The sequence below is a fragment of the Pelophylax lessonae genome (genome assembly GCF_965119305.1).
Source record: "Pelophylax lessonae genome assembly, chromosome: 7".
NCBI classification, from domain to species: Eukaryota; Metazoa; Chordata; class Amphibia; order Anura; family Ranidae; genus Pelophylax; species Pelophylax lessonae.
Window position 1 is genome coordinate 59,868,111 of NC_138774.1, and position 26,313 is coordinate 59,894,423.

A 26,313-nucleotide genomic window follows, 5' to 3' on the forward strand; every position below is an offset into this window, starting at 1 on the left:
TGTCACAGACTCTGATCAAGGGGGCTAAACTTTCTTTGTGATCTGGAGGTAAAACAGCTCCACCTGCCTTTTGCCCAGCTGGTCCAAGGGCTGCAGTTTATCTGTGATTCCTCTTTGGATGCGGCTCCCCTAGTAGCTTGGCTCTCTGTTTCGGCAGTGGTCCTTCGAAGTGTCTTTTGGCTCAAATGCTGGTCTGCAAACCAGACTTCTAAAAAGGCCTTGACTCATCTTCCTGTTTAAGGAGATCGCCTGTTTGGTGCTACCCTGGATGTCATAATTAAAGGTCTCACAGGAGGGAATAGTACCCTTCTTCCACAGGCTACTAAGGGCAAGGTCCCTCGTCTTAGACGTGGGCCCTCCTTCTCAGCTCATAAGTTTTTTTCGTCCCTCAGGGTCGACTGACAAGGAGTCAAAGCCCTTCAGGGACTCCTCTGCAGGATCCAAGCGAACTTGGTCTGGCAAGTCAAGAGCGGGCTTCTCCAGACCCGAGGACAAGGCCTCTTTAGTTTTAAGGTGCGCCCTCACCCGTATCTGGGGTGGCGTGATGTCCTTGTTGGTTTCTGGACCCGTGGACTTCCCCAGTACAAGACTAGTTGGTCCACGAAGTCATACAGTCCGGCTACAAGATGGAGTTTCGTTCTTACCCTCCAGAAAGGAAGGTTCCTTTCTTCAAATGTGCGACTGTCCCCAGACCACTTACAAGCTCTCTTTGGGGCGGTGCAAGACTTTTTACTTCAAGAGGTAATTCTTCCGGTTCCGACTTCGGAACGTTTTCTGGGGTTTTACTTAAACCTGTTTACAGTCCCCAGAAAGGAGGGCAAGGTGCACTCAATCCTAGATCTCAAGGTGCTGAACTGCTTGTGCAGTTGCAGAAGTTCAGAATTTAGTCTGTTCGCATGGTGATGGCTTCCCTGCATCAGGAGGATTTTCTTGCCTTCATCAACATCAAGGGCGCTTACCTTCACATTCCAATATGTGTCGGTTACTGGCACTTCCTCCGCTTTGCCGTGGTAGAGGAGCATTTTTCGTTTGTGGCGTTACCCTTTGGTCTCACCTCCACTCCTCAGGTCTTCACGAAAGTGTTAGCCCTGATGCTAGCATTATTACGTCAGCAGGGGATTGCGGTCCTAGGCTACTTGGACGACCACCTTCTGCGAGCAAAGTCTCCCACTGCGCTGGTGGAAAACCTGGAGATCTCCATAAGGACCCTGAGGAAGTTCGGCTTAATTCTGAATCTTCAGAAGTCTGCCTTGGTTCCTTCCATGAAACTAGGCTATCTGGGTCTGACTGGACTCGGCCTTAGCCAGAGTACTTCTTCCTTTGGACAAACTCTAGAAACTGCAGGCTGCAACTCGCCTCCTGCTGTCCAGCAGATAGTCATCCTTCTGGACTTGCATGTGAGTGCTGGGGCTGATGGTGTCTACCTTTTGAGGCGGTCCCGTTTGCATGGTTCCATACGAGGTCCCTTCGAGGGAGATTCTGATCAAATGAGACAAGACTTTGCAGTCTCTGGACAACCAAATCCAGCTGAGCCAGAGTGCAAAAGGGTCCCTGATCTGGTGACTTTGTTCTCAGGCGCTCCAACAGCGCAAATCCTCCCTCCCCTTGTATTGGAGGGTTTCTCGACGGAAACTCTGCTCAGAGGGTCACCTACCGATCAATACCCTGGAGCTCCGAGCGATCAGGCTGTGCCTGGAACATTGGACAGATCATCTCCAAGGATGTCCAGTGTGCATTTAATCAGACAATGCCACAGCCATGGGCTTATGTCAATCACCAAGGGGGCACAAGAAGGGTCCTGGTGGCTCTGGAGGTAGCTGGCATTCTCAGGTGGGCAGAACATTAGTTCCAGCCCATTCCCGTAGTGGAAAACTGGCAGGCGGATTACCTCCTTGGGCAGGCGTGGGACCAGGGGGGAATGGTTTCTTCATCCAGAGGTGTTTCAGTAGTTGTGTCTCCGGTGGGGCACCCCCAAGGTGGATCGGTTAGGGTCTTGGCTCAACAGAAAGCTGCAGAGGTTTGTGGCACGGTCACGGGATCCTCTGGCCTACGCCACGAACGCGCTGGTGGCCCCGTGGGGTAGTCTGATTTATGCCTTCCCTCCTCTCAAGCTTCTGTCAAGACTTCTACGCAGGATCGAGGCAGAAGAGATTCCGGTCTTCTTAGTGGCCCCCGGACTGGCCTTGCCGGGCATGGTATGCTGATCTGGTGCGCTGGTCGCCGACGTTCCTTGGAAACTTCCTGTCAGGGAGAATCTGCTGTCCCAAGGGACAATCTTCCACCCTGCTTTACAGTTGCTGGCTTTGACAGCTTGGCTGTTGAAAGTCAGGTACTGAAGATAGGGGTTGGTCAGAATCTGTGATTCCAACGCTGGTAAAAGCTAGGAAATCTACTTCTAGGAAGATCTACCTTCGTACGTGGAAGACGTACATTGCGTGGTGTGAGTCCCTTGGGGTTTATCCTCCCTCCTCGGTAGCTCGGATCTTGACCTTCCTTCACTGGGGGGTTGAACAGAAATTTGCCTTGAGCACTAGCAAAGACCAGGTGTCTGTTTTGGTGGTCTTTCAATGACCCTTGGCCACACACTCCCTGGTGTGTACCTTTCTTCAGGGTGTTTGCCATTTGGTTCCTCCAGTGTGGTCTCCGTTGCCGCCTTGGGACCTCAGTTTGGTGCTTTCGGTCCTCCAGAAGTTTACCGTTGAGATTCTTCGGGAGATTGCCTTGCTTATACTGTCTCAGAACGTGGGAATGAAGACATTATGTTGACTCGCGGCGTTAGCCTGTCGCTCACCTTACTTGGTGGTTCGCAGAGATAAGGTGGTTCTTCGCCCCCATACGTCATTCCTTCCAAAGGTTGTCTCTGATTTCCATTTAAATGAAGACATTGTGTTGCCTTCCCTGTGTCCCAGGCCAAAACATCCTAAGGAAATTACCTTGCATGCCTTGAATTTGGTTCGGGCAATCAGGGTGTACCTGGCAGCTATGGAGTCTTTTAGGAAGTCAGACTCACTATTTGTGCTTACGGATGGGTCTCGGACCGGGTTGGCCCCTTCCTCTGCGACCATTCCCAGATGGATCAGACAGGCGGTGATTCAGGCCTATTCCAGCAGGGGTCACTTTCCTCCTTTCCCTATCAAGACGCACTCTACTTGGGTGCTCAGTTCCTCCTGGGCCTTCCATCATCAGGCGTCAGTGACGCAGGTTTGCAAGGCGGCCACCTGGTCGTCGGTGCACACTTTCACAAAGTTCTATAAAGTGGATTTGTTGGCATCTGCGGATGCCTCTTTTGGCCGCAAGGTTTTGCAGGCTGCTTTTTGGAGGACTTGGTCCTCTTTGAGGGTGTATTGTTTTTTTTTCAGATGGGCTCCAGTTGTTTTGGTTAAGCCCTGTTGCCTGGTTGGCTACCTTTTTAGCCTTGGGAATTTGTTGCTGTTCCCACCCCCCATGTTTAACACTGCGTCCCAATGGGTAAGAATATCAGGAGCTGTGTCCGTCAATGAACAAAAGAGAAAATGGGATTTTTGACTTACAGTAAAATCCATTTCTCTGATGTTTATTGACGGTCACATCACCCACCCCTCTGCAGAGTTGTAATTCTGTTGACACTGCTTGTAACAAAACTGAGTACCTATAGCAGAGAGAGTTGGTATAAGCCCTGGGACTGCCCATAGGCGTAGCCAGATTCTTTTTCTGCCTAGTGTCCTACTCCTGTAGGGGGCAGTTTAACTCAATGGTTAAGAATATCAGGAGCTGTGTCAGTCATTGAATATCAGAGAAATGGATTTTACGGTAAGTTAAAATACAATTTTTACAGTACACAAAAGCTAAAGTGACATCACTCTCATTAAAGTGTTACTAAACCCACAACTGTAAAATCAGTCTGTAAATTCAATAAAGCATGCTTGTTATACTCACTGTGGAACATAAGGGGTTAATCCGCATTATGTAAAACGTCAGTTTGATCCTGTCTGCTCTTATTGTCCCCTGCACATGCTCATTTTGGTGTGTATTACTAGAGTGTTTTTTTTTTTTTCTTGGGAGGGTGCATGTGATCAGCACAGGGCCAATCAGCACTGTCCAGACAGAGGATCAGGGGTCCTGCAGCCTCATAGGACAGTCGGAGTAGAATGAAAACTCCTCCTACAAGCTTTAACCAAACACTGATAGAAGTCCTACAACTGCTAATCAACTTTTCCCATCAGCAGTATATAGCAGTAGTTTATTTTTACTAACATTATTGCATTTTCATGTTCTATGTACTATGGCAGGCTAGATATAGTGACTGCAGGCTCCTGGGTTTAGTAACACTTTTAAGTTCTGTGTTTAACATTTCTGTCCTGGAGCTAAAGATTTCTTAAGTCTTCAACAAAACTGGTGGAATAGTTTGTAAAAGCCTGCTTGTACACACTGCTCTTATACAAGCCGAGGCTTGTATGTACAAAGCCTTAGTCTCCTATGAGACTGTCAGCTTGCAAAGTGAATATTGTGTCTCGCTTTATGGCAGATCACAGCCTCTGTACCTGCACACCGCTCCTACCCCGGGCTCATCCCCGGCTCTACTGCCGACGTCTGCTCTTCTGTCTGGCATCGCCCTAAAAGGCCAGTACTTGGAATTTAGTGACCTGGGTAAGGTGTCCGCCGGCAGCTTAATGTATCAGGCACCCGCCTTCCTCTACAGCGGCCCCTACTGTCCGGCCCAGGTCGGCACTGAACAACAACAGCAACTGTTACAAGTGAGTCAGGCATAGCACACAAACTTTTAGTTAATGTAGAACAGCAGCCAAATGGCTAAATACACAGTTAAAATATGTTTGTTAACCAATTTACTTGTCCAAAGATTTGTAAATCCATTTAGCTAGTTCTTGAGTCTTTGGTGTATGAATTAAACTTTATAACACGGTGATAATGCCACTGTTAACAACTTTAGCTTCTTGTGTCTCCTCCTCCACCTCTATCCTGCACTTTAGACTATGAGTTGCTAGCAATCAGTAGCAATGTCTTACCTTCTGTAAGCCCACCTTCAGCCCCAATGTCTAAAACATGCAGTGATCCTATAGATGTGAAGCAGATATTGGACCTTTTTTTTTTTTTTTTTTTAATAAAACATGGATTACAGGGCCATTAAAGTGGTTGTAAAGCCTAAACATTTTTTCTTTTTCGTTCATTGACGGACACGGCTCCTGATTCTTCTTAAACATTGAGTTATACTGGCCCCTACAGGAGTAGGACACTAGGCAGGAAAAGGTTTGGCTACGCCTATAGGCAGTCTCTCAACTATAGGCACTCGGTTTTTTTCTGCCTAGTCAGGAGTAAGGACTGAATTCATTGCTGGGATCTATATAGGATCATGGTGATTTTTTTTTTTTTATGGAATTTTTTCCTATATTTGTTATTTTGTTCTTGGGAGAATCTACAATCAATTTCCTGACTGGGCAACAGACTGGATAATCTAGATCCAGAGGGTCCCCCCAGTCTGGCCAGCGAGCGCTTGCAGACTGCAGCTCTGCGATAGGTCGGCTGCAACATAGCCCCACTGGACAGGGGCTGGCCTGCGAGTTAAACGTCTCGCAAGGACGCATACGACCTGGCCTCGGCCTGAGTCGCAGTGTTTCTCCTGGCCGACAGCACCCATATTCTGATAGAGCAGTGGTCTGTCCAGAGCTGTGCCCACCCTGTTCCTGGTATGGTAAGCAACTGTCCCCCCTCTACTCCTGGAGGGTTTTGGTTTGGACGTGGTCCCCTCAGTTCTCCTCCTAATCCCCCCCACAGCCCCTCTAAAATTTTGGTGGTCACTGTGGGTCTTACGGCCCTCTCGCCCCCCCCCCCGGGCTAGTTGGAGTTGCTGCTGACCGGATTTTTCCTGGTGCGCAACGGGGGGTTGAGCAGGGTTCCCTGCCACCCTGGGGGTTGATGACTGGGGCAGAGATGTCCTCTGGGATCCCTGCGGTGATTGTTGGGCTGGGGGAGCAGATAGTTTAGCATCTACGAGTACGCGCTTCACGTGGCCGGATCTGGCCAAAAATTTAGGCTGCGGCTTTGCGGCCTACTAGTCAGAAACTATGTGAAGCTGCCCTTGTGAGGGTGGCTGAAGCCACTGCCTCCTGTTTGGGCATCCGCCCTCCCCTCCACTGCCCCTGGGTGGTCTGCTCCTCTGCGGCTCGTGTCTAAGCGGTTGGGCGTCCACAAAAAATTTAGGGCACAACCTACTAGGCCATGCAGCCTAGTCAGGCGCCTCAGTTGAGGGGCGGCCCCAGTGCTTTTAGCTAATGCCCCCATTCTTCGTTTGGGCATCCGCATAGGCTGGAATCCGTGCACTTGCAGCTGGGCCTCCCCAAAAATCTAGGCCGCGCTTGCTAGGCCATGTGGTCAGCTTGGCGCTTCCCTTGGAAGGGATGCTCTGTGGGGCCCCTCCTTTTTTTTTTAATGACAGTCTTGCCACCATTGTGTGGGGCACCTGCCCTTTTTAGCGCAGTGGGACCATCAGGGTACCCTGCCTGCGCGTCTGCCATTGGGCGACCCCCCCCCCTTGTTTTCTTGTGAGGTCCAGTAGGTGGTCCATTCTTGGGCCCTTGGTCATTGTCCGCTTTGCGGGATCGCAGTTGGCGGCCTCCCCTGGTTATGTTTTCCAGGTGATCTTGGTATGTAGCGACCCTACTGGGTCTGCGTCCACGCAACCGGAGTGCTCAGATAGTGAAGATGATTCCTCTGCTCCTATAGCCGCGCATGAAGGGCGCTGGTGGATGCATGGTTTGTCAGTGCGTGACACTTTAAAAATGGAGGTTGCGGCTGATGCTGCATCAGTCCCTTTTGCCTCTCTAAAGCGGCGAGGGTGTTCACTTTTCTGCTTACTTTGACAACATTGTCATAAAACAGTGGGGTGGTTCCTAAGCCCTTTTTGCTTGCGTTCTGGACTTTTCGGTTTCCTTGTTAAATAAAGCTACCTTCATTCCGGTTGAGGAGTCCCGGCCTCTAAATATCCAGCTGATAGAGTGGAGACTCTGGCCGGCCATATGTTCGCTGTGGCTGGTTCAGCACTTTGGCCAGTATTTACTATTGCCCTGGTCTTGCAAGCTCTGACCAAGTGGGCTAAAGTTTTACGCCGGGTCCTAGAGAGGAAACTGCTTCCCCCTGTCTTGCGGAGCTGGCGGATCAGTTGGTCAAGGGGCTACAGTTTATCTGTGATGCCTCTTTGGATGTGACTCCTTTGAATTTTGGACTGTCTGTGTCAGCAGTGTTCCTTCGACATATTATCTGACTGAAATGCTGGTCTGCGGACCAGACTTCTAAGAAGGCCTTATCTGATCTCCCCCCCCTTGTAGGGAATCGCCTGTTTGGAGCTTCTTTGGATCACCTCGTTAAGGGTCTCACAGGGGAAAGAGTACTCTTATTTGGCCAGCTACCAAGGGCAAGGAGCCCCCTCGAAGACATGGGCCATTCTACTCGGCTCATGAGAGGTTTTTTCATCCCTCAGGGTCTCAAGACAAGGGATCTAACATTAGGGCCTCCACTGGAGATTCCAAGAGGACCTGGTCTGGCTCTTCCAGACTTGCGAACAAGGCTGCCTCTGCATGAAGGGCGCTCTCGCCCGTATCCTGGGGTGGGGGAACATCTTCGCCGGTTTCCGGATCCATGGACCTCTCTGGTACAGGACAAGTGGTCTCACAGGGGGGAAGAGTACTCTTCTTCTACCAAGGGCATCCAGCACCGTCGTAGACGTGGGCCATTCTCCTCGGCTCTTAAGCATTTTTTTCGTCCCTCAAGGTCTCAAGACAAGGGATCAAAAGTCAGGGCCACCACCGGATGTTCAAAGATGACCTGGTCTGGCAAGCCACGAGCGAGCTCTTCCAGACCTGCGGACAAGGCTGCCTCCACATGAAGGGACGCCCTCACCTGCGTCTTCCTGATTCCCGGGTTCCATGGACCTCCCTGGTATACAACACATGGGTCCACCAAGTTATTCCGTCAGGCTACGAGATCAAGTTCGGTCTTATCCTCTGGAAAGGTTCTTCCCTTCCAACCTGCACTTGTCCCCAGATCACTTACGGGTCTCTCTGGGGGTAGGGCAAGACTTGTTCCTTCAAGGGGCGATTGTTCCGGTTCCGAATTCAAAACATTTTCAGGGGTTTTTACTCAGACCTCTTTACAGTTCCCAGGAAGAAAGGCAAGGTACGTCCAATTCTGGACCTCAAGGCACTTACAGTCAGGTCCATAAATATTGGGACATCGACACAATTCTAATCTTTTTGGCTCTATACACCACCACAATGGATTTGAAATGAAACAAACAAGATGTGCTTTAACTGCAGACTTTCAGATTTAATTTGAGGGTATTTACATCCAAATCAGGTGAACGGTGTAGGAATTACAACAGTTTGTATATATGCCTCCCACTTTTTAAGGGACCAAAAGTAATGGGACAATCGGCTGCTCAGCTGTTCCATGGCCAGGTGTGTGTTATTCCCTCATTATCCCATTTACAAGGAGCAGATAAAAGGTCCAGAGTTAATTTCAAGAGTGCTATTTGCATTTGGAATCGGTTGCTGTCAACTCTCAATATGAGATCCAAAGAGCTGTCACTATCTGTGAAGCAAGCCATCATTAGGCTGAAAAATCAAAACAAACCCATCAGAGAAATAGCAAAAACATTAGGTGTGGCCAAATCAACTGTTTGGAACATCCTTAAAAATAAAGAATGCACTGGTGAGCTCAGCAATACCAAAAGACCCGGAAGACCACCGAAAACAACTGTGGTGGATGACCGAAGAATTCTTTCCCTGGTGAAGAAAACACCCTTCACAACAGTTGGCCAGATCAAGAACACTCTCCAGGAGGTAGGTGTATGTGTGTCAAAGTCAACAATCAAGAGAAGACTTCACCAGAGTGAATACAGAGGGTTCACCACAAGATGTAAACCATTGGTGAGCCTCAAAAACTGGAAGGCTAAATTAGAGTTTGCCAAACAACATCTAAAAAAGCCTTCACAGTTCTGGAACAACATCCTATGGACAGATGAGACCAAGATCAACTTGTACCAGAGTGATGGGAAGAGAAGTGTATGGAGAAGGAAAGGAACTGCTCATGATCCAAGGCATACCACCTCCTCAGTGAAGCATGGTGGTGGTAGTGTCATGGCGTGGGCATGTATGGCTGCCAATGGAACTGGTTCTCTTGTATTTATTGATGATGTGACTGCTGACAAAAGCAGCAGAATGAATTCTGAAGTGTTTCGGGCAATATTATCTGCTCATATTCAGCCAAATGCTTCAGAACTCATTGGACGGCGCTTCATAATGCAGATGGACAATGACCCGAAGCATACTGCGAAAGCAACCAAAGAGTTTTTTAAGGGAAAGAAGTGGAATGTTATGCAATGGCCAAGTCAATCACCTGACCTGAATCTGATTGAGCATGCATTTCACTTGCTGAAGACAAAACTGAAAGGAAAATGCCCCAAGAACAAGCAGGAACTGAAGACAGTTGCAGTAGAGGCCTGGCAGAGCATCACCAGGGATGAAACTCCGCGTCTGGTGATGTTTATGCATTCCAGACTTCAGGCTGTAATTGACTGCAAAGGATTTGCAACCAAGTATTAAAAAGTGAAAGTTTGATTTATGATTGTTTATCTGTCCCATTACTTTTGGTCCCTTAAAAAGTGGGAGGCACATATACAAACTGTTGTAATTCCTACACCGTTCACCTGATTTGGATGTAAATACCCTCAAATTAAAGCTGAAAGTCTGCAGTTAAAGAACATCCTGTTTGTTTCATTTCAAATCCATTGTGGTGGTGTATAGAGCCAAAAAGATTAGAAGTGTGTTGATGTCCCAATATTTATGGACCTGACTGTAACTGCTTGTGCGAGTACAGAAGTTGCACGTGGAGGCAATTCATACGGTAGTGGCGTCCCTAAGTCAGGGGTATTTTTTATTAAGGATGCCTACCTGCACATTCTAATATGTGCCAGTAACCAACGGGGGTTTCTCTGTTTTGCCGTTGGCGAGGAGCATTATCGGTTTGTGGCGTGGACCTTTGGCCTCGCCTTCGCTCCTCGGGTCTTCACAAAAATGTTGGCCCCGGTGCTGGCATTGTTAGAGTTGGCTGGACGATCCTCTTCTGCGAGCAAAGTCCCTGACTGCTCTGATGGACAACTGGAGATTGTGCTGCAAACTCTGAGGGAGTTTGGTTGGATTCTGCTTTTGGTCTGTCCATAAAAACTGGACTATCTGAGTCTGACTCTGGATTCGGCCTCAGCCAGTGTGTTTCTTCCTCTGGAAAAACTCCAGACATTGCAGGAGGCAATTCAGCTTCTGTTGTTCAGCAGATGGTCATCCCTCCAGGCTTGCATGGGGGTGCTGGGCCTGATGATGTCCACCCTCGAGGCGGTCTGTTTGCACAGTTCCACACAAGATTTCTGCTAAAGAGATTCTGGTGAAATGGGACAAGGATCAATGGTCTCTAGAGGTGGCTTTGTTCCCTGGCACTTTGACAGGGAAAATCCTTTTTCCCCCTGTACTGGACGGTTGTCACCACGGATGCCAGCCTTTCCAGGTGGGGAGGCGTCCTCAGCACAGATGTGCTCAGGGGGTCTGGACTCTGGCAGACTGATGATTAATGTTCTGGAAATCCGAGCGATCAGCCTTTGTCTGGCTCTTTGGACAATTTGTCTTCAGGGATGTCTGGTACGAATTAATTTGGACAGTGCCACGGCTGTGGTCTATGTCAATCACGAAGGGGCACAAGTTGTGTCCTGGTGGCTCGGTAAGTAGCCGCCATTCTAAGGTGGGCTGACTGGTTTGTTCCAGCCCTCTCAAATTTCTGCCATGACTCCTGTGCAGCTTCAAAGCAGAAGGGATTCTGTCCAGACTGACCTCGCCGGTCTTGGTTACGCCAATCGGGTACGGCTTGTCGCCGATGCTCCTTGGCGACTTCCTTTCAGGAAAGATCTGCTGTCCCAAGGACCGATCTATCCTGCTTTACAGTCGCTGGCTTTGACGGCTTGGCTGTTGAACGCCAGGTGCTAAAGGATGGAGGTTTGTCTGAGTCGTTGATTCCTACACTGTTAAAAAAAAAGTGAGGGAATCTACCTCTAGGAAGATCTACCATTGTACGTGGAAGACGCACATTGCGTGGTTTGAGTCTCTTGGAGTTCATCCTCGCTCCTTCTCGGTGGCTCAGATCTTAACCTTCCTTCAATGGGGGGTTGAACAGAAATTGGCCTTTAGTACCATCAAGGGCTAGGGCTATCGGTTTTGTCGTTCTTTTTCCAACGACCTTTGGCCTCACACTCCCTGGTGCGTACCTTTCTTCAGGGTGTCCGACATTTGGTTCCTTCAGTGCGGGCTCTGTTGCCGCCCTGGGGATCTTAATGTGGTGCTTTCCGCTCTACACAAGCCTCCCTTTGAAAATATTTGGGAGGTTTCCCTGCTTGCGCTGCCCCAGAAGGTGTCCTTTTTTGGTGCTATCATCTCTGCACGCAGGTTGTCAGAACTGGTGGCGTTATCCTGTCATTCACCTTATTGGTGTTTCACAAGGATAAGGTGGGACTTCGCCCCTGTCCATTATTCCTTCCTAAGGTGGTCTCTCACTGTCATGAATGAAGCTATTGTGTTGCCTTCCCTGTTTCCCAGGCCAAACATCCGAAGGAAATTGCCTTGCATTCCTTGGATGTGGTCCGGGGAATGTGGGTGTAGCTGGCAGCTACGGAGTCTTTTAGAAAGTCAGACTCTCTATTTGTGCTTGCGGACCTCACAAAGGGTTGTCTGCTTCTTCTGCGACCATTTCCAGATGGATCAGACAGACAGTGATTCAGGCCTATTGCATCAGGGGTCAGGTTCCTCCTTTCCCTGTCAAGGAGTACTCCTACTAGGGCGCTTAGTGTCTCCTGGGCTTCCGTCATCAAGTGTCAGTGACGCAGGTTTGCAAGGCAGCCACCTGGTCGTCGGTGCACACTTTCACAAAATTTTTATTTTTATCCACTCTTATAAAGTGGATGTGTTGGCTGCTCTCTAGAGGACCTGGTCCTCTTTGAGGGTGTATTGTTTTTTACAGATGAGCTCCAGTTGTTTATGGTTGAGCTCCATGCTACCTGGTTGGCTATGGTTAGCCTTGGGAATTTTTTACCCCTCATGTTTAACACTGCTTTGGGACGTCCCAATGGTTAAGAAGAATCAGGAGCTGTGTCCATCAATGAACGAAAGAAAATGGGATTTTTGACTTGCCGTAAAATCCATTTCTCTGATGTTTGACGGACACGGCAACCACTCCACTGTGGAGTTGGCTTTTTTCTGACACTGCTTGTAACAAAACTGAGTGCCTATATTTGAGTGGGGGTATACCCCCTGGGACTGCTCATAGGCATAGTCAAGCTTTTTCCTACCTAGTGTCCTACTCCTTTAGGGGGCATTATAACCCAATGGTTAAGAAGAATCGGGTGCTGTGGTCATCAGTGAACATCAGAGAAACGGATTTTACAGCAAGTCAAAAATCTTGTTTTACCTCAATGCATTCCTTGCATTAAGGTAAAAAAAGTTTAGGTGTCAGAATCCCCCCCCCCCTTTACTTACCTGAGCCCTTATTCGATCCAGCGCAGTGCACGTCTGCAGCTCTTCTCTTACCTCACTTCCTTGTCTTGCTGGCTTTGCTGGGGCACCGGGAGCTGTCAGTCAAAGTCAGTGACAAGGGGGATGGGGCCAAGTCCCACTGTCTGCGTCAAAGGATGCAACAGCAGGGCTCGGGTGCGAGCATGCACGAGTTCCCATCATAGGAAGAGGCTCCTGGCCCCTCCCCTCTGTCCAATACCCCTTCCCATGGGGGGATTTGAACAGAGGGGAGGGGCATGGAGCCACCAATGGGGAACCCTAAAAGAGGAGGTTCACCGCCGCTCTGTTCCATTGCATAGAGTAGGTAAGCATAAGCATGTTTATTTTTCTTTAAAAAATTTTTTTTTTTAAATTACCTTTACAATCACTTTTAAATAGTGTATTTGTGTGTGTACACACACACACTATATGTATATATGTGAGTGTGCCTAGGCCTACAACCTAAAAGCTTTATATCTGAGATCTAAGACACTGCTGCATCTGACTGCTAGTCTCACAAGTTTTGGGGTTGGATTTGGCGAGGTCACTATTGTTCTGCTAACTTTTCTTGCTGGAAAAGAAGCTGTACACACGAGGATCTGCAGTGAAAGAATCTGCTACTGCTTCATTTATTGTTTTCTTTGCTTCTCAATCTCTGCTTGATTATTCCTCATTCCTCATTAGGTGGGTAGCTCTGATGTGAGGTAGCAACATCTAGCAAGACAGCCACCTACAAACAGAGTGCAAACCAAGGCATGATAAGTCAGTGATGGAGGGGGGGAAAAGATTAACTGCTAGGATCTTACAGGCAATACTTGTGGTGATTTTTTTTGTTGTCCTCCTGACTTTTTTTGGGCACAGTATCCACACTACAGATCCTCTTTAACATAAAATTGTACTTACAAGTGCAGTCACCCTCCCACCTTTCCACAGTGCTGCAGATCAGTTACGTAGCAGAAACTTTTCCTTTTTTAATCTTCTCGCTTCTCTATGAACTTCAATTGGATCAGGAGATTACTTGATTTAACATTGCCCAATTTAAAGGATTCTAGTGCAGTTTTTTTCCTTTTAGGTGTACACCAGGATCATCATCTCATTGGGCTAACGCTCTAACAAACTCCCAGCAACCTCCTGCAGTAGGAAAAACACTTCTGAGATTTAAAAAAAAAAAAAGACCTGTGTAGCCATTGGTTGGTTGATCATATTTGATGACAAATTTGTCAGAAAACTACTTTAGACTTTATATTTTATCGTTTTAAATACTGACAAGCAGTTTTTGCCACTTTGGGGCAGAGTAGATGTATTAAGTTTGAGCACAGCTGGAATGGACTGTAATGTTTATTTCTCCCTCCTTTAGGTTCGGCAGGATATGACCTCTGCATCTGATTATTTTTCTTCTCTTCATGCTGGTCAGAGTGGATACCTACCTACAGCTCCGACACAACAGGCACATGTGTGTTCAATTTCATGCAGAGTGTATTGGTAACAGTGTTTGAGGAGGAGGTGACACTATTGTGTGTACTGTGTCATGTTGAGGAGATATCTGCCCTTACTGCTGCTAAATAATTTAATTTTCACTGTCTTTTACAGGTTCTCCTGTCTATGATGGATACTCCTCTTCCAGTCATGGGATTTGGATCCTTATCATCTGCAGCCCAGCAGCCTTCACTTGTCACTGTGGGTCAGACATTGCCTCCACTTCATCAACTCTCTGCTGCAGGCCGAATATCGCACAGTGTCAGAAATGAGGTGAGGTTCTCTGTTTTGGCTTTGATTGTTTCCCTGTTAGTGGCTCGCTTACCTTAGGGATTGATCAGGGAATTGCACAAGCACTTTTCCCTTTTAAGCTCACTACCAGAATTCTTGTTTAGGTGGGATTGTAAAGCATGCCATTGATGAATTGATTTTCTTTCCTTCCCCCATGAACACTGACCGACGGAATGCCTCCTGCAGTTCTATTTTATTCTGCTGGCGGGAGTGGGCCGGGGAGCTTTCCTTGCTGGCAAAACATAATTACTGCAAGCAGCGACAGCCGCCTGCAGTAATCGCATGGCAAAAATCCAAGTAGATCAATGTAATGACTTTAGTACAATCAGCCTGCCCATACATATATCAAAATTTGGTTGGTTCCTGCTGAATCGGCCAAATTTTGATCCATGTATGGGTTGCTTAATGGATAAGTTCACCTTTTGTAACATGTTAAATCCATATCCCCTGATCCCCCGTTTTCTTCCACCCGGCTACGCCATTAATACAGTGTTCTGTAAATGTGAAAACTACAAGTACTGACGGTCTTTGCGTCTGCCATCTTGTAGTTCTCAATGAATGAACAATCTAGGTAGATCATTAAGCTTCCTGTCAGTGTCTTTAATAAACAAAAAAACAACAAAATAAATATATATATATATATATATATATATATATATATATATATATATATATATATATATATATATACATATATATATACACACAGTGCCTTGCGAAGGTATTCGGCCCCCTTGAACTTTGCGACCTTTTGCCACATTTCAGGCTTCAAACATAAAGATATAAAACTGAAATTTTTTGTGAAGAATCAACAAGTGGGACACAATCATGAAGTGGAACGAAATTTATTGGATATTTCAAACTTTTTTAACAAATAAAAAACTGAAAAATTGGGCGTGCAAAATTATTCAGCCCCCTTAAGTTAATACTTTGTAGCGCCACCTTTTGCTGCGATTACAGCTGTTATGTCGCTTGGGGTATGTCTCTATCAGTTTTGCACATCGAGAGACTGAAATTTTTGCCCATTCCTCCTTGCAAAACAGCTCGAGCTCAGTGAGGTTGGATGGAGAGCGTTTGTGAACAGCAGTTTTCAGTTCTTTCCACAGATTCTCGATATGATTCAGGTCTGGACTTTGACTTGGCCATTCTAACACCTGGATATGTTTATTTGTGAACCATTCCATTGTAGATTTTGCTTTATGTTTTGGATCATTGTCTTGTTGGAAGACAAATCTCCATCCCAGTCTCAGGTCTTTTGCAGACTCCATCAGGTTTTCTTCCAGAATGGTCCTGTATTTGGCTCCATCCATCTTCCCATCAATTTTAACCATCTTCCCTGTCCCTGCTGTAGAAAAGCAGGCCCAAACCATGATGCTGCCACCACCATGTTTGACAGTGGGGATGGTGTGTTCAGGGTGATGAGCTGTGTTGCTTTTACGCCAAACATAACGTTTTGCATTGTTGCCAAAAAGTTTGATTTTGGTTTCATCTGACCAGAGCACCTTCTTCCACATGTCTGGTGTGTCTCCCAGGTGGCTTGTGGCAAACTTTAAACAACACTTTTTATGGATATCTTTAAGAAATGGCTTTCTTCTTGCCACTCTTCCATAAAGGCCAGATTTGTGCAGTATACGACTGATTGTTGTCCTATGGACAGAGTCTCCCACCTCAGCTGTAGATCTCTGCAGTTCATCCAGAGTGATCATGGGCCTCTTGGCTGCATCTCTGATCAGTCTTCTCCTTGTATAAGGTGAAAGTTTAGAGGGGAGGCCAGGTCTTCGTAGATTTGCAGTGGTCTGATACTCCCATTTCAATATTATCGCTTGCACAGTGCTCCTTGGGATGTTTAAAGCTTGGGAAATCTTTTTGTATCCAAATCCGGCTTTAAACTTCTCCACAACAGTATCTCGGACCTGCCTGGTGTGTTCCTTGTTCTTCATGATGCTCTCTGCGCTTTAAACGGACCTCTGAGACTATCACAGTGCAGGTGCATTTATACAGAGACTTGATTACACACAGGTGGATTCTATTTATCATCATTAGTCATTTAGGTCAACATTGGATCATTCAGAGATCCTCACTGAACTTCTGGAGAGAGTTTGCTGCACTGAAAGTAAAGGGGCTGAATAATTTTGCACGCCCAATTTTTCAGTTTTTTATTTGTTAACAAAGTTTGAAATATCCAATAAATTTCGTTCCACTTCATGATTGTGTCCCACTTGTTGTTGATTCTTCACAAAAGATTACAGTTTTATTTCTTTATGTTTGAAGCCTGAAATGTGGAAAAAGGTTGCAAAGTTCAAGGGGGCCGAATACTTTCGCAAGGCTCTGTACTGTATATATTTTTTATAAATAATTGTATCCGACTTTTTAAATAATTTCATGAATTCAAATGACTATGAATTTGTCGGCTATTACTGGCACCTTTTGAACCGGTGTTAAAACACGTCCTTGCTTCATTTTTGGTGCACATTTTTCAAACCACACCAAAAACGCCCTTCCCCATTGAAATGCATTAAAAATGCAGCCAGAACGCATCAAAAATGCATCTGTGTTGCGTTTTTGATGCCTTTTTTTGTCACATGACCTATGAAAAAAACACCATAAGCAAGGTAAAATTGTGGGCGGCCATTATCTGCCTTTTTTTTTTTTTTTTTTGGCGGCCAAAATTTTGGTGCATCACTAAAACTGAAATGTTTAACTTGTAGCACCAAATACAAATTGTGCCGCACACACATACTATGTTATTTATGTAAAAAGAAGTGTATTCTATAAACTTTTTAGCGTATATAATCTCAAAAGCAGAGAATTTTATTAGTTATTTAAGTTTAATCAACCACAGCAGACCACGTGGCACTTTTTAAAATTAGCTTGTTGTGGAAATTTATTTGCAGGGCTAAGTTGGAATAAATGGGTAATATTCAGGAAAGTGTAGATGTCCAACAAAACAGAAGTACAGTTGTGCTCATAAGTTTACATACCCTGGCAGAATTTATGATTTCTTGGCCATTTTTCGGAGATGATTATGAATGATAACACAAACTTTTCTTTTACTCGTGGTTAGTGTTTGGCTGAAGCCATTTATTATAAATCAACCTTTTCTCTTTTTTAAATCATAATGACAACAGAAACTACCCAAATGACCCTGATCAGAAGTTTACATACCCTGGTGATTTTGGCCTGATAACATGCACACAAGTTGACAAAAAGGGGTTTGAATGGCTATTAAAGGTAACCATCCTCACCTGTGATCTGTTTTCTTGTAATTAGTGTGTGTGTATAAAAGGTCAATGAGTTTCTTGATTCTTGACAGACCCTTGCATCTTTCATCCAGTGCTGCACTGACGTTTCTGGATTCTGAGTCATGGGGAAAGCAAAATAATTGTCAAAGGATCTGTGGGAAAAGGTAGCTGAACTGTATAAAACAGGAAAGGGATATGAAAAGATATCCAATGCCAATCAGCAGTGTTCAAACTCTAATTAAGAAGTGTAAAATGAGGGGTTCTGTTGAAACCAAACCACGGTCAGGTAGACCGACTAAAATTTCAGCCCCAACTGCCAGGAAAACTGTTTGGGATGCAAAGAAAAACCCACAAATAAATTCAGGTGAAATACAGGACTCTGAAAACATGTGGTATGACTGTTTCAAGATGCACAATAAGGAGGCACTTGAAGAAAGATGAGCTGCATTGTCGAGTCACCAGAAAAAGGCCATTACTACGCAAATGCCACAAAGTATCCCGCTTACAATACGCCAAACAGCACAGAGACAAGCCTCAAACCTTCTGGCACAAAGTCATTTGTAGTGATGGGACCAAAACTGAGATTTTTGGCCACAACCATAAACTTTACGTTTGGAGAGGAGTCAACAAGGCCTATGATGAAAGGTACACCATTCCTTCTGTGAAACACGGAGGTGGGTCGCTGATGTTTTGGGGATGTGTGAGCTACAAAGGCACTGGAAATTTGGTCAGAATTTATGGCAAGATGAATGCAGTATGTTATCAAAAAATACTGGAGGAAAGTTTGCATTCATCAGCCCGCAAGCTGCGCATGGGACGTACTTGGACATTTCAACATGACATCCTAAACACAAGGCCAAGTGGACCTGTCATTGGCTACAGCAGAATAAAGTGAAGGTTCTGGAGTGGCCGTCTCATCTCCTGACCGCCACTCTGGGGAGATCTCAAACGTGCAGTTCATGCAAGACAGCCCAAGAATTTACAGGAACTGGAGGCTTTGTGCCAGGAAGAATGGGCAGCTTTACCATCTGAGAAGATAAAGAGCCTCATCCACAAATACCGCAAAAGACTTCAAGCTGTCATTGATGTTAAAGGGAGCAATATACGGTATCCATTAGATTGTAAGCTCTCCTGAGCAGGGCCATCTTAATCCTCTTGTATTGTAACTGTATTGTCTCCCTGTTATATTGTAAACTGCTGGCGCTATATAAATCCTGAATAATATTAAGAACTGGGGTATATAAACTTTTGATCAGGGTCATTTGGGTAGTTTCTGTTTGTCAATATGATTTAAAAAGAGTAAACGCAGTTGATTGGTAATAAATGGCTTCAGACAAACACTAAGCATGAGTGAAAGAAAAGTTTTTGTGTTATTATTCATATTCTCTGAAAAGTGGCCAAGAAATCATAAACTCTGCCAGGGTATGTAAACTTATGAGCACAACTGTAGCCGGTTCACAGAGGGCTGCCATGAAGAGAGCAGAAAAGAGGCTGAGGACCCAGGGGAAAGAGTTGGGGCTAAGAAAGAAATGAACACACAGCTGACCCTGCACCAGGTTATAGGCAGAAATGGCAATTTACCATTAAATGGTGAGTAGTGCTTCTGGTGGAGGTGTTTGTTTATGTAGTGCAAAGAAATGGCTCAACCACACTGATTGGGCCTCAGTGCCCATTGGAATGAGGTCTTTACATAGTTCCCAGTCAAGTCATACAATCACTAAACATGGTGGAATATGTATATAGCAGGAACCTTATGTGGCACATTTTTAGGGGTTACACAGTGTAATCACACATACATTTCTCCATTTGCAGTATCAGAGCCATTCGTTGGATGTGAAGCAGCCAGATAATCTACAAAGTGTCGGAGCTGGTATCCATGCAGCAGGAGGAAGGTGAGGATGATATTCTGGTCATCTCTGGGGGATGGGAATCTTTTTATATATTTCCACTCTACCATCTTATAATCTAAGCACAAAATTACAATAGGATTTTTTTTTCTTTTGGTGCCAGCAAACGTTAGTTAACATGCTTAGTCTTACCCAGTGAAATTACATGGAAATAAATTATATAAGATAAAAAAATCTCTGGAAACCATGAACGTTCTCCTATTTTGTATCCCTTAAAGGAGTTGGAAAGTCAGAAGGCATTCTATGCATTAAGATAAAAAGCCTTTGGTGTGTAGCAGTCCCTCTAATACTTTCCTGAGCCCCCTCTGTATCCATCAATGTCCTTGAGTGCCTCGGCTATCCAGGACTCTCTCACCTGGTTGACTGAGACACAGCAGCGGTGCCATTGGCTCCCGCTGCTGTCAATCAAGCTCCATTAGCCAATCAGGAGAGAGCGGCGAGGCGGAACAGCAGCTCTGTTTCTGAATGGATTCACGGAGCTGCAGCTTAGCTCAGGTGCCCCCATAGCAAGCTGCAAGGGGCACTTAACAGGAGGGAGGGGCCAGGAACTCCAGCCAATGACCCGAGAAGAGGAGGATCGGGGCTGCCCTGTGCAAAACCAACTGCACAGAGGAGGTAAGTATAACATGTTTATTTTTTTTAATAGAAAAAAGAAAACGAGACCATACAATCATTTTAAACACTGCAAGTACGGAAAAATACCTGTCGATCTGCCAAAATTCCAGGGAGCTTAAACTGTCCTATCTGAGCCTGACCACATGGTGGCTTTTCTGCTCTAAAATCCCAACAGGCGGCATCCACACTGCTGGCTGGAATAGAAATCTCTGCCTATACCTGCCCCTATCTGTCCTTCTCCTTTTGCATATATTGATTTTTTTTACAGTAAAATAAGGATGCTGCCTCCCCAGGACATACTGTATGTAGGGAAAAGGCTCTTGGGAAATGTAGTTGTGGTGTCATGAGGAGCTGACCTCCCTACACCTGCCTCTGCAAACATTTATAAGCATAACAATGACGTCATTGGGATAATCAAATATACGTGCTCTGGTAGTGTCAGATCGATTGTGGCTGGAGTTTGAGAGAGAGACTGTGGAGGAAACTCCATTACATATTTGCCCTATTGCTAACGCTGCTTGCCTTCTCTTCCTCTGCATCCCCTGCTTCATGTCGTGTCCTGCAGCTCATATTTGGAGGTGGTGAGAGCCTGCTTTGACACTTGATGTGCATAAATCAGTCGCATCCTACGGTTGCCTTTTTATGCTTCTCTCCCTCCAAAGACTATATTCTGCTGGTTTGCCACATGATTACCCTCTTCAGCTCCAGACGATTTACCCCCTCTTCATGACCAGAGGAAGAGGGGGTAAATATGACACTTTGTTACTTTAACTGACAAATGCGTGGTCGTGTGACACTTTACCCAAATAAAATGTATGTCCTTTTTTTTTCCCACCCATATAGCTTTCTTTTGGTGGTATTTAACCACTTCCAGACCACCCACCACAGTGTTACATCGGTACTTTGACATTAAATACCTGCCATATCCCCGGTATTTTCTTACAGGACGGGCGGTCCTCTTTCACATAAAAGTGGTCCCAGCGGCGGATTTGCAGCGGGATCACTCTTATAGGGGGGTGGGAGATGTGGGAAAATTGAATTAAAGCCCTCTGTCCCTCCGAGCTTGCACACAGAAGCAAACGCATATGCAAGTCCTGCCTACATATGTAAACGGTGTGTTCAAACCACACATGAGATAGCGCCACGGTCATTCGAGTGAGAGCAATAATTCTAGCACTAGACCTCTTCTGTACCTCTAAACTGGTAACCTTAAAGCGTTGCCTATGGAGATTTTTAAGTACCAATGTTTGTCGCCATTCCACGAGCGTGCGCAATTAGAAACATAACATGTTGGGTATCTAGTTACTCGGCTTAACATTATCTTTCACATTATAGAAGAAAATTGGGCTAATTTTACGGTTTTCTTATTTTTTTAATTTTTAAAAAATGTATTTTTTCCCAAAAATGCGTTTTTTAAATCAGCTGCACAAATACGGTGTGACATAAAGTATTGCAACCATCTCCATTTTATTCTCTAGGGTCTCTGCTAAAAAAAAAAATTATTTTAACTTGTAAACAACAAGTGTCAGAAATAGGCCTGGTCCTTAAGTGGTTAATCACCACTGGATTTTTTTTTTTTTTTTTTTTTGCGCTATAAACAAAAAATGACCATCCGTTTAAAAAAAAAAGGCAATATTTTTTACTGTCTGCTTTAAAACATATCCAATAAAAAAATCGAATTTCTTTATCAATTTAGGCCAATATGTATTCTGCTAAAAAAAAAAAATCCCATTGGTTTGTGCAAAATTTATAACGTCTACAAACTATGGGATTTAAGAACTACAATTCATCTGTGCTACCTCCAGAAAGGAAAATGAACAAATAGCAGTAAGCAATAATTTGTTGATTACAAATGCAAAAATTAAAAATTATATATATATGCAGTGTTAATCAAATGTAGAACACAACAGTCAAATCAGAATGCGTTAGATGAAATCTGACATACAACGCAAGCACGCTACTAGCCATGGCCTTTTTAATTCATTTGTTTGGATGCTCAATTACACTTCATTGTCTGGAAGTACATTTTAATAAAGCCCGTTTGTACCATTCCTTACGTGCTTCACTTTGGGAGTTTTTTTTTCTTATCCTGGTGAGCCTTACGTGATTGGGGAATTTATGCACGGTTGCGAGCCTACAAGTACCGTCCTGTGAAGGTTATTGGAGCCCCCCACCAAATGTTTAGTGATGATCTGTGGATATTTTCGTGTTACATGCTCACACAACCACTCTATAATTTGAGGGTCCAACCTCCCTGATAAGGAGACTTGCTGGAAACACGCTGGTGTTGTGTGCATTTCCTGCTGCACTGAAGCTGGTGTGGGGTTTTCATCCGTTTTCTCCATCTTAATTACATAGACTTGTTATCCCATTCTGATTTGAATGTTTTATACATTTGATTAGCTCTGCATATCTGGATTTTTTAAACTATATATTTATGGAATTTTTATTTTTTTTACTAGTAATGGTGGCGCTCATCGGCTTATAGTGGGACTGCAACAGACAAATGTGACACTTTCAACACTATTTTGGGGACCAGTTTTACTAATACAGTGATCAGTGCTAAAAATATGCACTGTCACTGTACTAATGACACTGGCTGGGAAGAGGTTAAACATCAGGGGTGATCAAAGGGTTAACTGTGTGCCTAGCTGGTGTAGTGGGGGAGGCGCTTTTACTAGTGGAGGGAATGGATCGGTGTTCCTTCTGTACTGACAGAACTACAATCTGCCTTGTTTACATTGACCGATCGCAGTTCTGCCTGTAAACAGAACAATCAGTGGGTGCCTGAAAACATCAGTAGAATCACAGCAGAAGCGAGCCGCTGGCAGTGCACATTCATGCTCGATATCCGGAAGTGCAGGATTACCTATATATACGTTATCCTGCACAGCCTGGCCACCCTGTAGCAGTAAATCTACTAGGGTACTATACTACTCAATGTTCTTCTTCCTACTACTGAATTCGCTCAACAATGCACTACAGCCTGTCTACATTTATTTCTATGCTGCTCCATCATCCCTAAACCACTCTTCATTTTTTTAGATTGCCCAAAAAAATGTTTTTGTTGCCTTTTTAATGGTGAATAGTTTTAGCAACTATACCTGGCTGTCCCAATGTGCTATTTAAGCCTGGTTGATTTGTGCAGTACTGTGGGTTGCCAACAGGAGTATGAGAAATGTGGTTACACATCCTATGCTATTTAAGAGGTGGTGCACCACAGCCCTGCAATTTCTCTCATGGGACGACTGTGGAGGGTGTGTAATACAGTCCCCAATGCTAATTTCATAGGGTTGATGGTATGTATTCTATGATTTGTGGTCTATGAATGTATGTATGACATCTAGACGCACTCTTTTGTACTAAAGAAGTTGTCTTTTTTTTTTTTTATGGTGGTTGAAGGTGGTTTTATTATTTTCGTTAATATTTTGTATATTCAATAAAGGTTTTTCCATATTATCTAGATTTCTGAGTTCAGAGTGATTTTTTTGGTCCATTAAAAGCTCCCGGTGGCTCAGACATATGGTGCTTTTTTTGTCAGATTGTCTTTTTACAGTGGTTCTTAACTCATGCCCTCAGGTCCCACTAACAGGCCAGATTTAAGTATTACCTTGGGGAGATGCAGACTAAAATACTGCAATCACTGAGCAGCAAATATCACCTGTGATGTATTTCAGTTATCTTGCAAACCTGGCCTGTTGTTGGGTCCTGAGGACAGGAGTTGAGAACCATTGGTCTTTTTGTCTGCCCTTTTTTTTTTTGTGTATATTGTAAGCTGACCATAGAGCCATACTTTTTATATTTTTAGTGAGTGGGCATATGGCCATGAGGGTTCATCAGTAACCCTATTCACTTTGAGTCCCTTTTTATATTTTTGGTAGCTTTATCAGCTGTGTTTGGTTTTTATTTTTTTGTAGTATAAAGATGGCATTGTAAAATCATTTTTTTTTTCCCTTTAAAGTTCAGCTGAAAATGTTTGCTTGCAAGTACCAGAAAGTCCTGTTTACTTTCTATTGTCTTTATTCAAGATGTCGTGATTTACCTTTTTAGTTTACCTTATCTTTTTTAAAGGTATTTGGATATCTCTCACATTTCCTTATTGTGTTTAGGACAAAATCATCACATTCAAGCTATGGAGCTGCCCGAAATCAGCGCCTAGATTTTTATCAGCAGGTTAGTCCATCATTCCTTCCATATGCTCCTCATGCAGTTCTGTTAGAAGGAGTTTTGGCCCTCCAAGACCCATATCTCATCCTAAATAGTGATGATTATTTTGCTGTGCTGCTTGCATTTCATTCTATGTAAATCCCCAGCAGAAAGACCCATGAATACCTGGGAGTAAAGCTGGATCTGCCATAGAGTATAATTGTAATCCACTGGGACCCATAGTTTATCTGGTAGTCTGCCAAAGGAAATGTAAAATTTAATGTTCTGTACAGAGGCATCTCAAAAAATTAGAATATCATCCAAAGGTTATTTGGAATTTCAGCAATGCAGTTCAAAAAATGAAACTCCTATATTATATAGTTTCATTACACAGTGATATATTTCAAGCTTTTTTTTCATTTACATAGTTACATAGTAGTTGAGGTTGAATAAAGACAACAGTCTATCCAGTTCAACCTATCCCATACCCCTGAATGTTATGATCTTTGAGATGCACGTCCAAGAGTCTTTGAAAAGTAGCTATATTCCCCGCAGTTACCACCATTTGTGGTAGAGAGTTCCATAATCTTATTGCCCTTACGTAGCTTGAGGTTAAACCACCTCTTCTCTAATCTCATTGTTTGGCCACGTGTCCTCTTACATTCCTTGAGACTAAATAGTTTTTTTTCCTATGCTGAGATCACCATTGAGGTACTTGTAAATTGCTATCATGTCCCCCTCTCAGGCGTGTCTTCTCCAGGAATAATAAATCAAGCGCTTGCAAACGCTCCTTATAAGGCCCTCCAATTCCCTAATCAGTTTAGTTGCCCTTCTCTGGACTCTCTCTAGTTCCAACACATCCTTTCTTAGGATTGGCGACCAGAACTGGACAGAGTACTCCAGATATGGCCGGACCATGCTTTTTTAAAGTGGTAGGATTATAGCTTTATCTCTGGAATAAATCCCCTTCCTTATACATGCTAATATTCTGCCGGCTTTGGCAGCTTGACATTGCATTCTATTTCTTAGTCTATTTTCCACTAAGACTCCCAGATCGTTCTCTATTCTTGATTCCCTCAGAGGTTCCCCCTCTAAAGTGTATTGTGCTTTTATGTTTTTAGTCCCCAAGTGCAATATCTTACATTTTTCCACATTAAACCTCATTTGCCATGTAGTTGCCCACTCTGTTATTTTGTTCAGGTCATTCTGTAAGATTTCTATATCTTGGTGAGAAGTTATTGACCTGCCTATTTTTGTGTCATCCGCAAAAACTGAGATTGAGCTAATGATCCTGTCTTCAACATTGTTTATAAATAAATTGAACAAAATTGGTCCCAGGACTGAGCCTTGGGGGACCCCACTTATTACTCCAGACAAGTCTGAGTACGCCTTATTTATCACCACCCTTTGGATACGCCCCTTTAAACAGTTTTCTATCCAAGAACAAACCTTGTGGTCGATACCTGCAGACCTTAGTTTGTAGATTAAGCATTTCTGGGGAACTGTATAGAATGCCTTAGCAAAATCCAGATACACCACGGCCACAGGTCTCCCCCCTATCTAGCTCACAGCTCACCTCCTCATAAACTGTTAATAGATTGGTTTGACAAGAACGTCCTTTTGTAAACCTGTGCTGATTACTACTGATGATACCGTCTTTAGCAAATTCTTGAATATAGTCCCTTATCCCTTCCAGTAATTTACACACTTTTGAGGTTAGGCTGACAAGCCTATAGGGGGTCCATTGGTGGGCCCTTGATTGGCGTCCCCTTTGCGTGATCGCAGTCGGCAGCCCTCCCCTGATTGTTGCATCAGATCCTGAAATTGTTCTGGCCGCCGCGGACGCGAGTCACTCTGCTGGGTCTGCATCCATGCATTCTGTAATAAACTAATTTTCGGAGAAGCAATTAAAAGAATGAAATGCTTGAAATATATCACTCTGTGTGTAACTCATCTATATAATAAGAGTTTTACTTTTTGAATTAAATTACTGAAACAAATTACCTTTTTGATGACATTCTAATTTTTGAGGTGCACCTGTAGCACATCTTGTATGCT

At 44.5% G+C, this 26,313-nt stretch overlaps 1 protein-coding gene across 4 annotated transcripts in view; it reads left to right on the forward strand.

The window, feature by feature from the left end:
• The window catches only part of PRRC2A (proline rich coiled-coil 2A), a 184,656-nt gene that overhangs the window by 157,652 nt on the left and 691 nt on the right, over window positions 1–26,313 (forward strand). For all 4 annotated transcript variants that reach the window (XM_082264592.1, XM_082264593.1, XM_082264594.1 and 1 more), the window contains 5 exons: window positions 4,505–4,733; window positions 13,936–14,031; window positions 14,169–14,327; window positions 19,400–19,479; window positions 24,219–24,282. In XM_082264592.1, coding sequence (XP_082120718.1) covers window positions 4,505–4,733; window positions 13,936–14,031; window positions 14,169–14,327; window positions 19,400–19,479; window positions 24,219–24,282 — 628 coding nt within the window. The remainder of the gene's footprint in view (window positions 1–4,504; window positions 4,734–13,935; window positions 14,032–14,168; window positions 14,328–19,399; window positions 19,480–24,218; window positions 24,283–26,313) is intronic.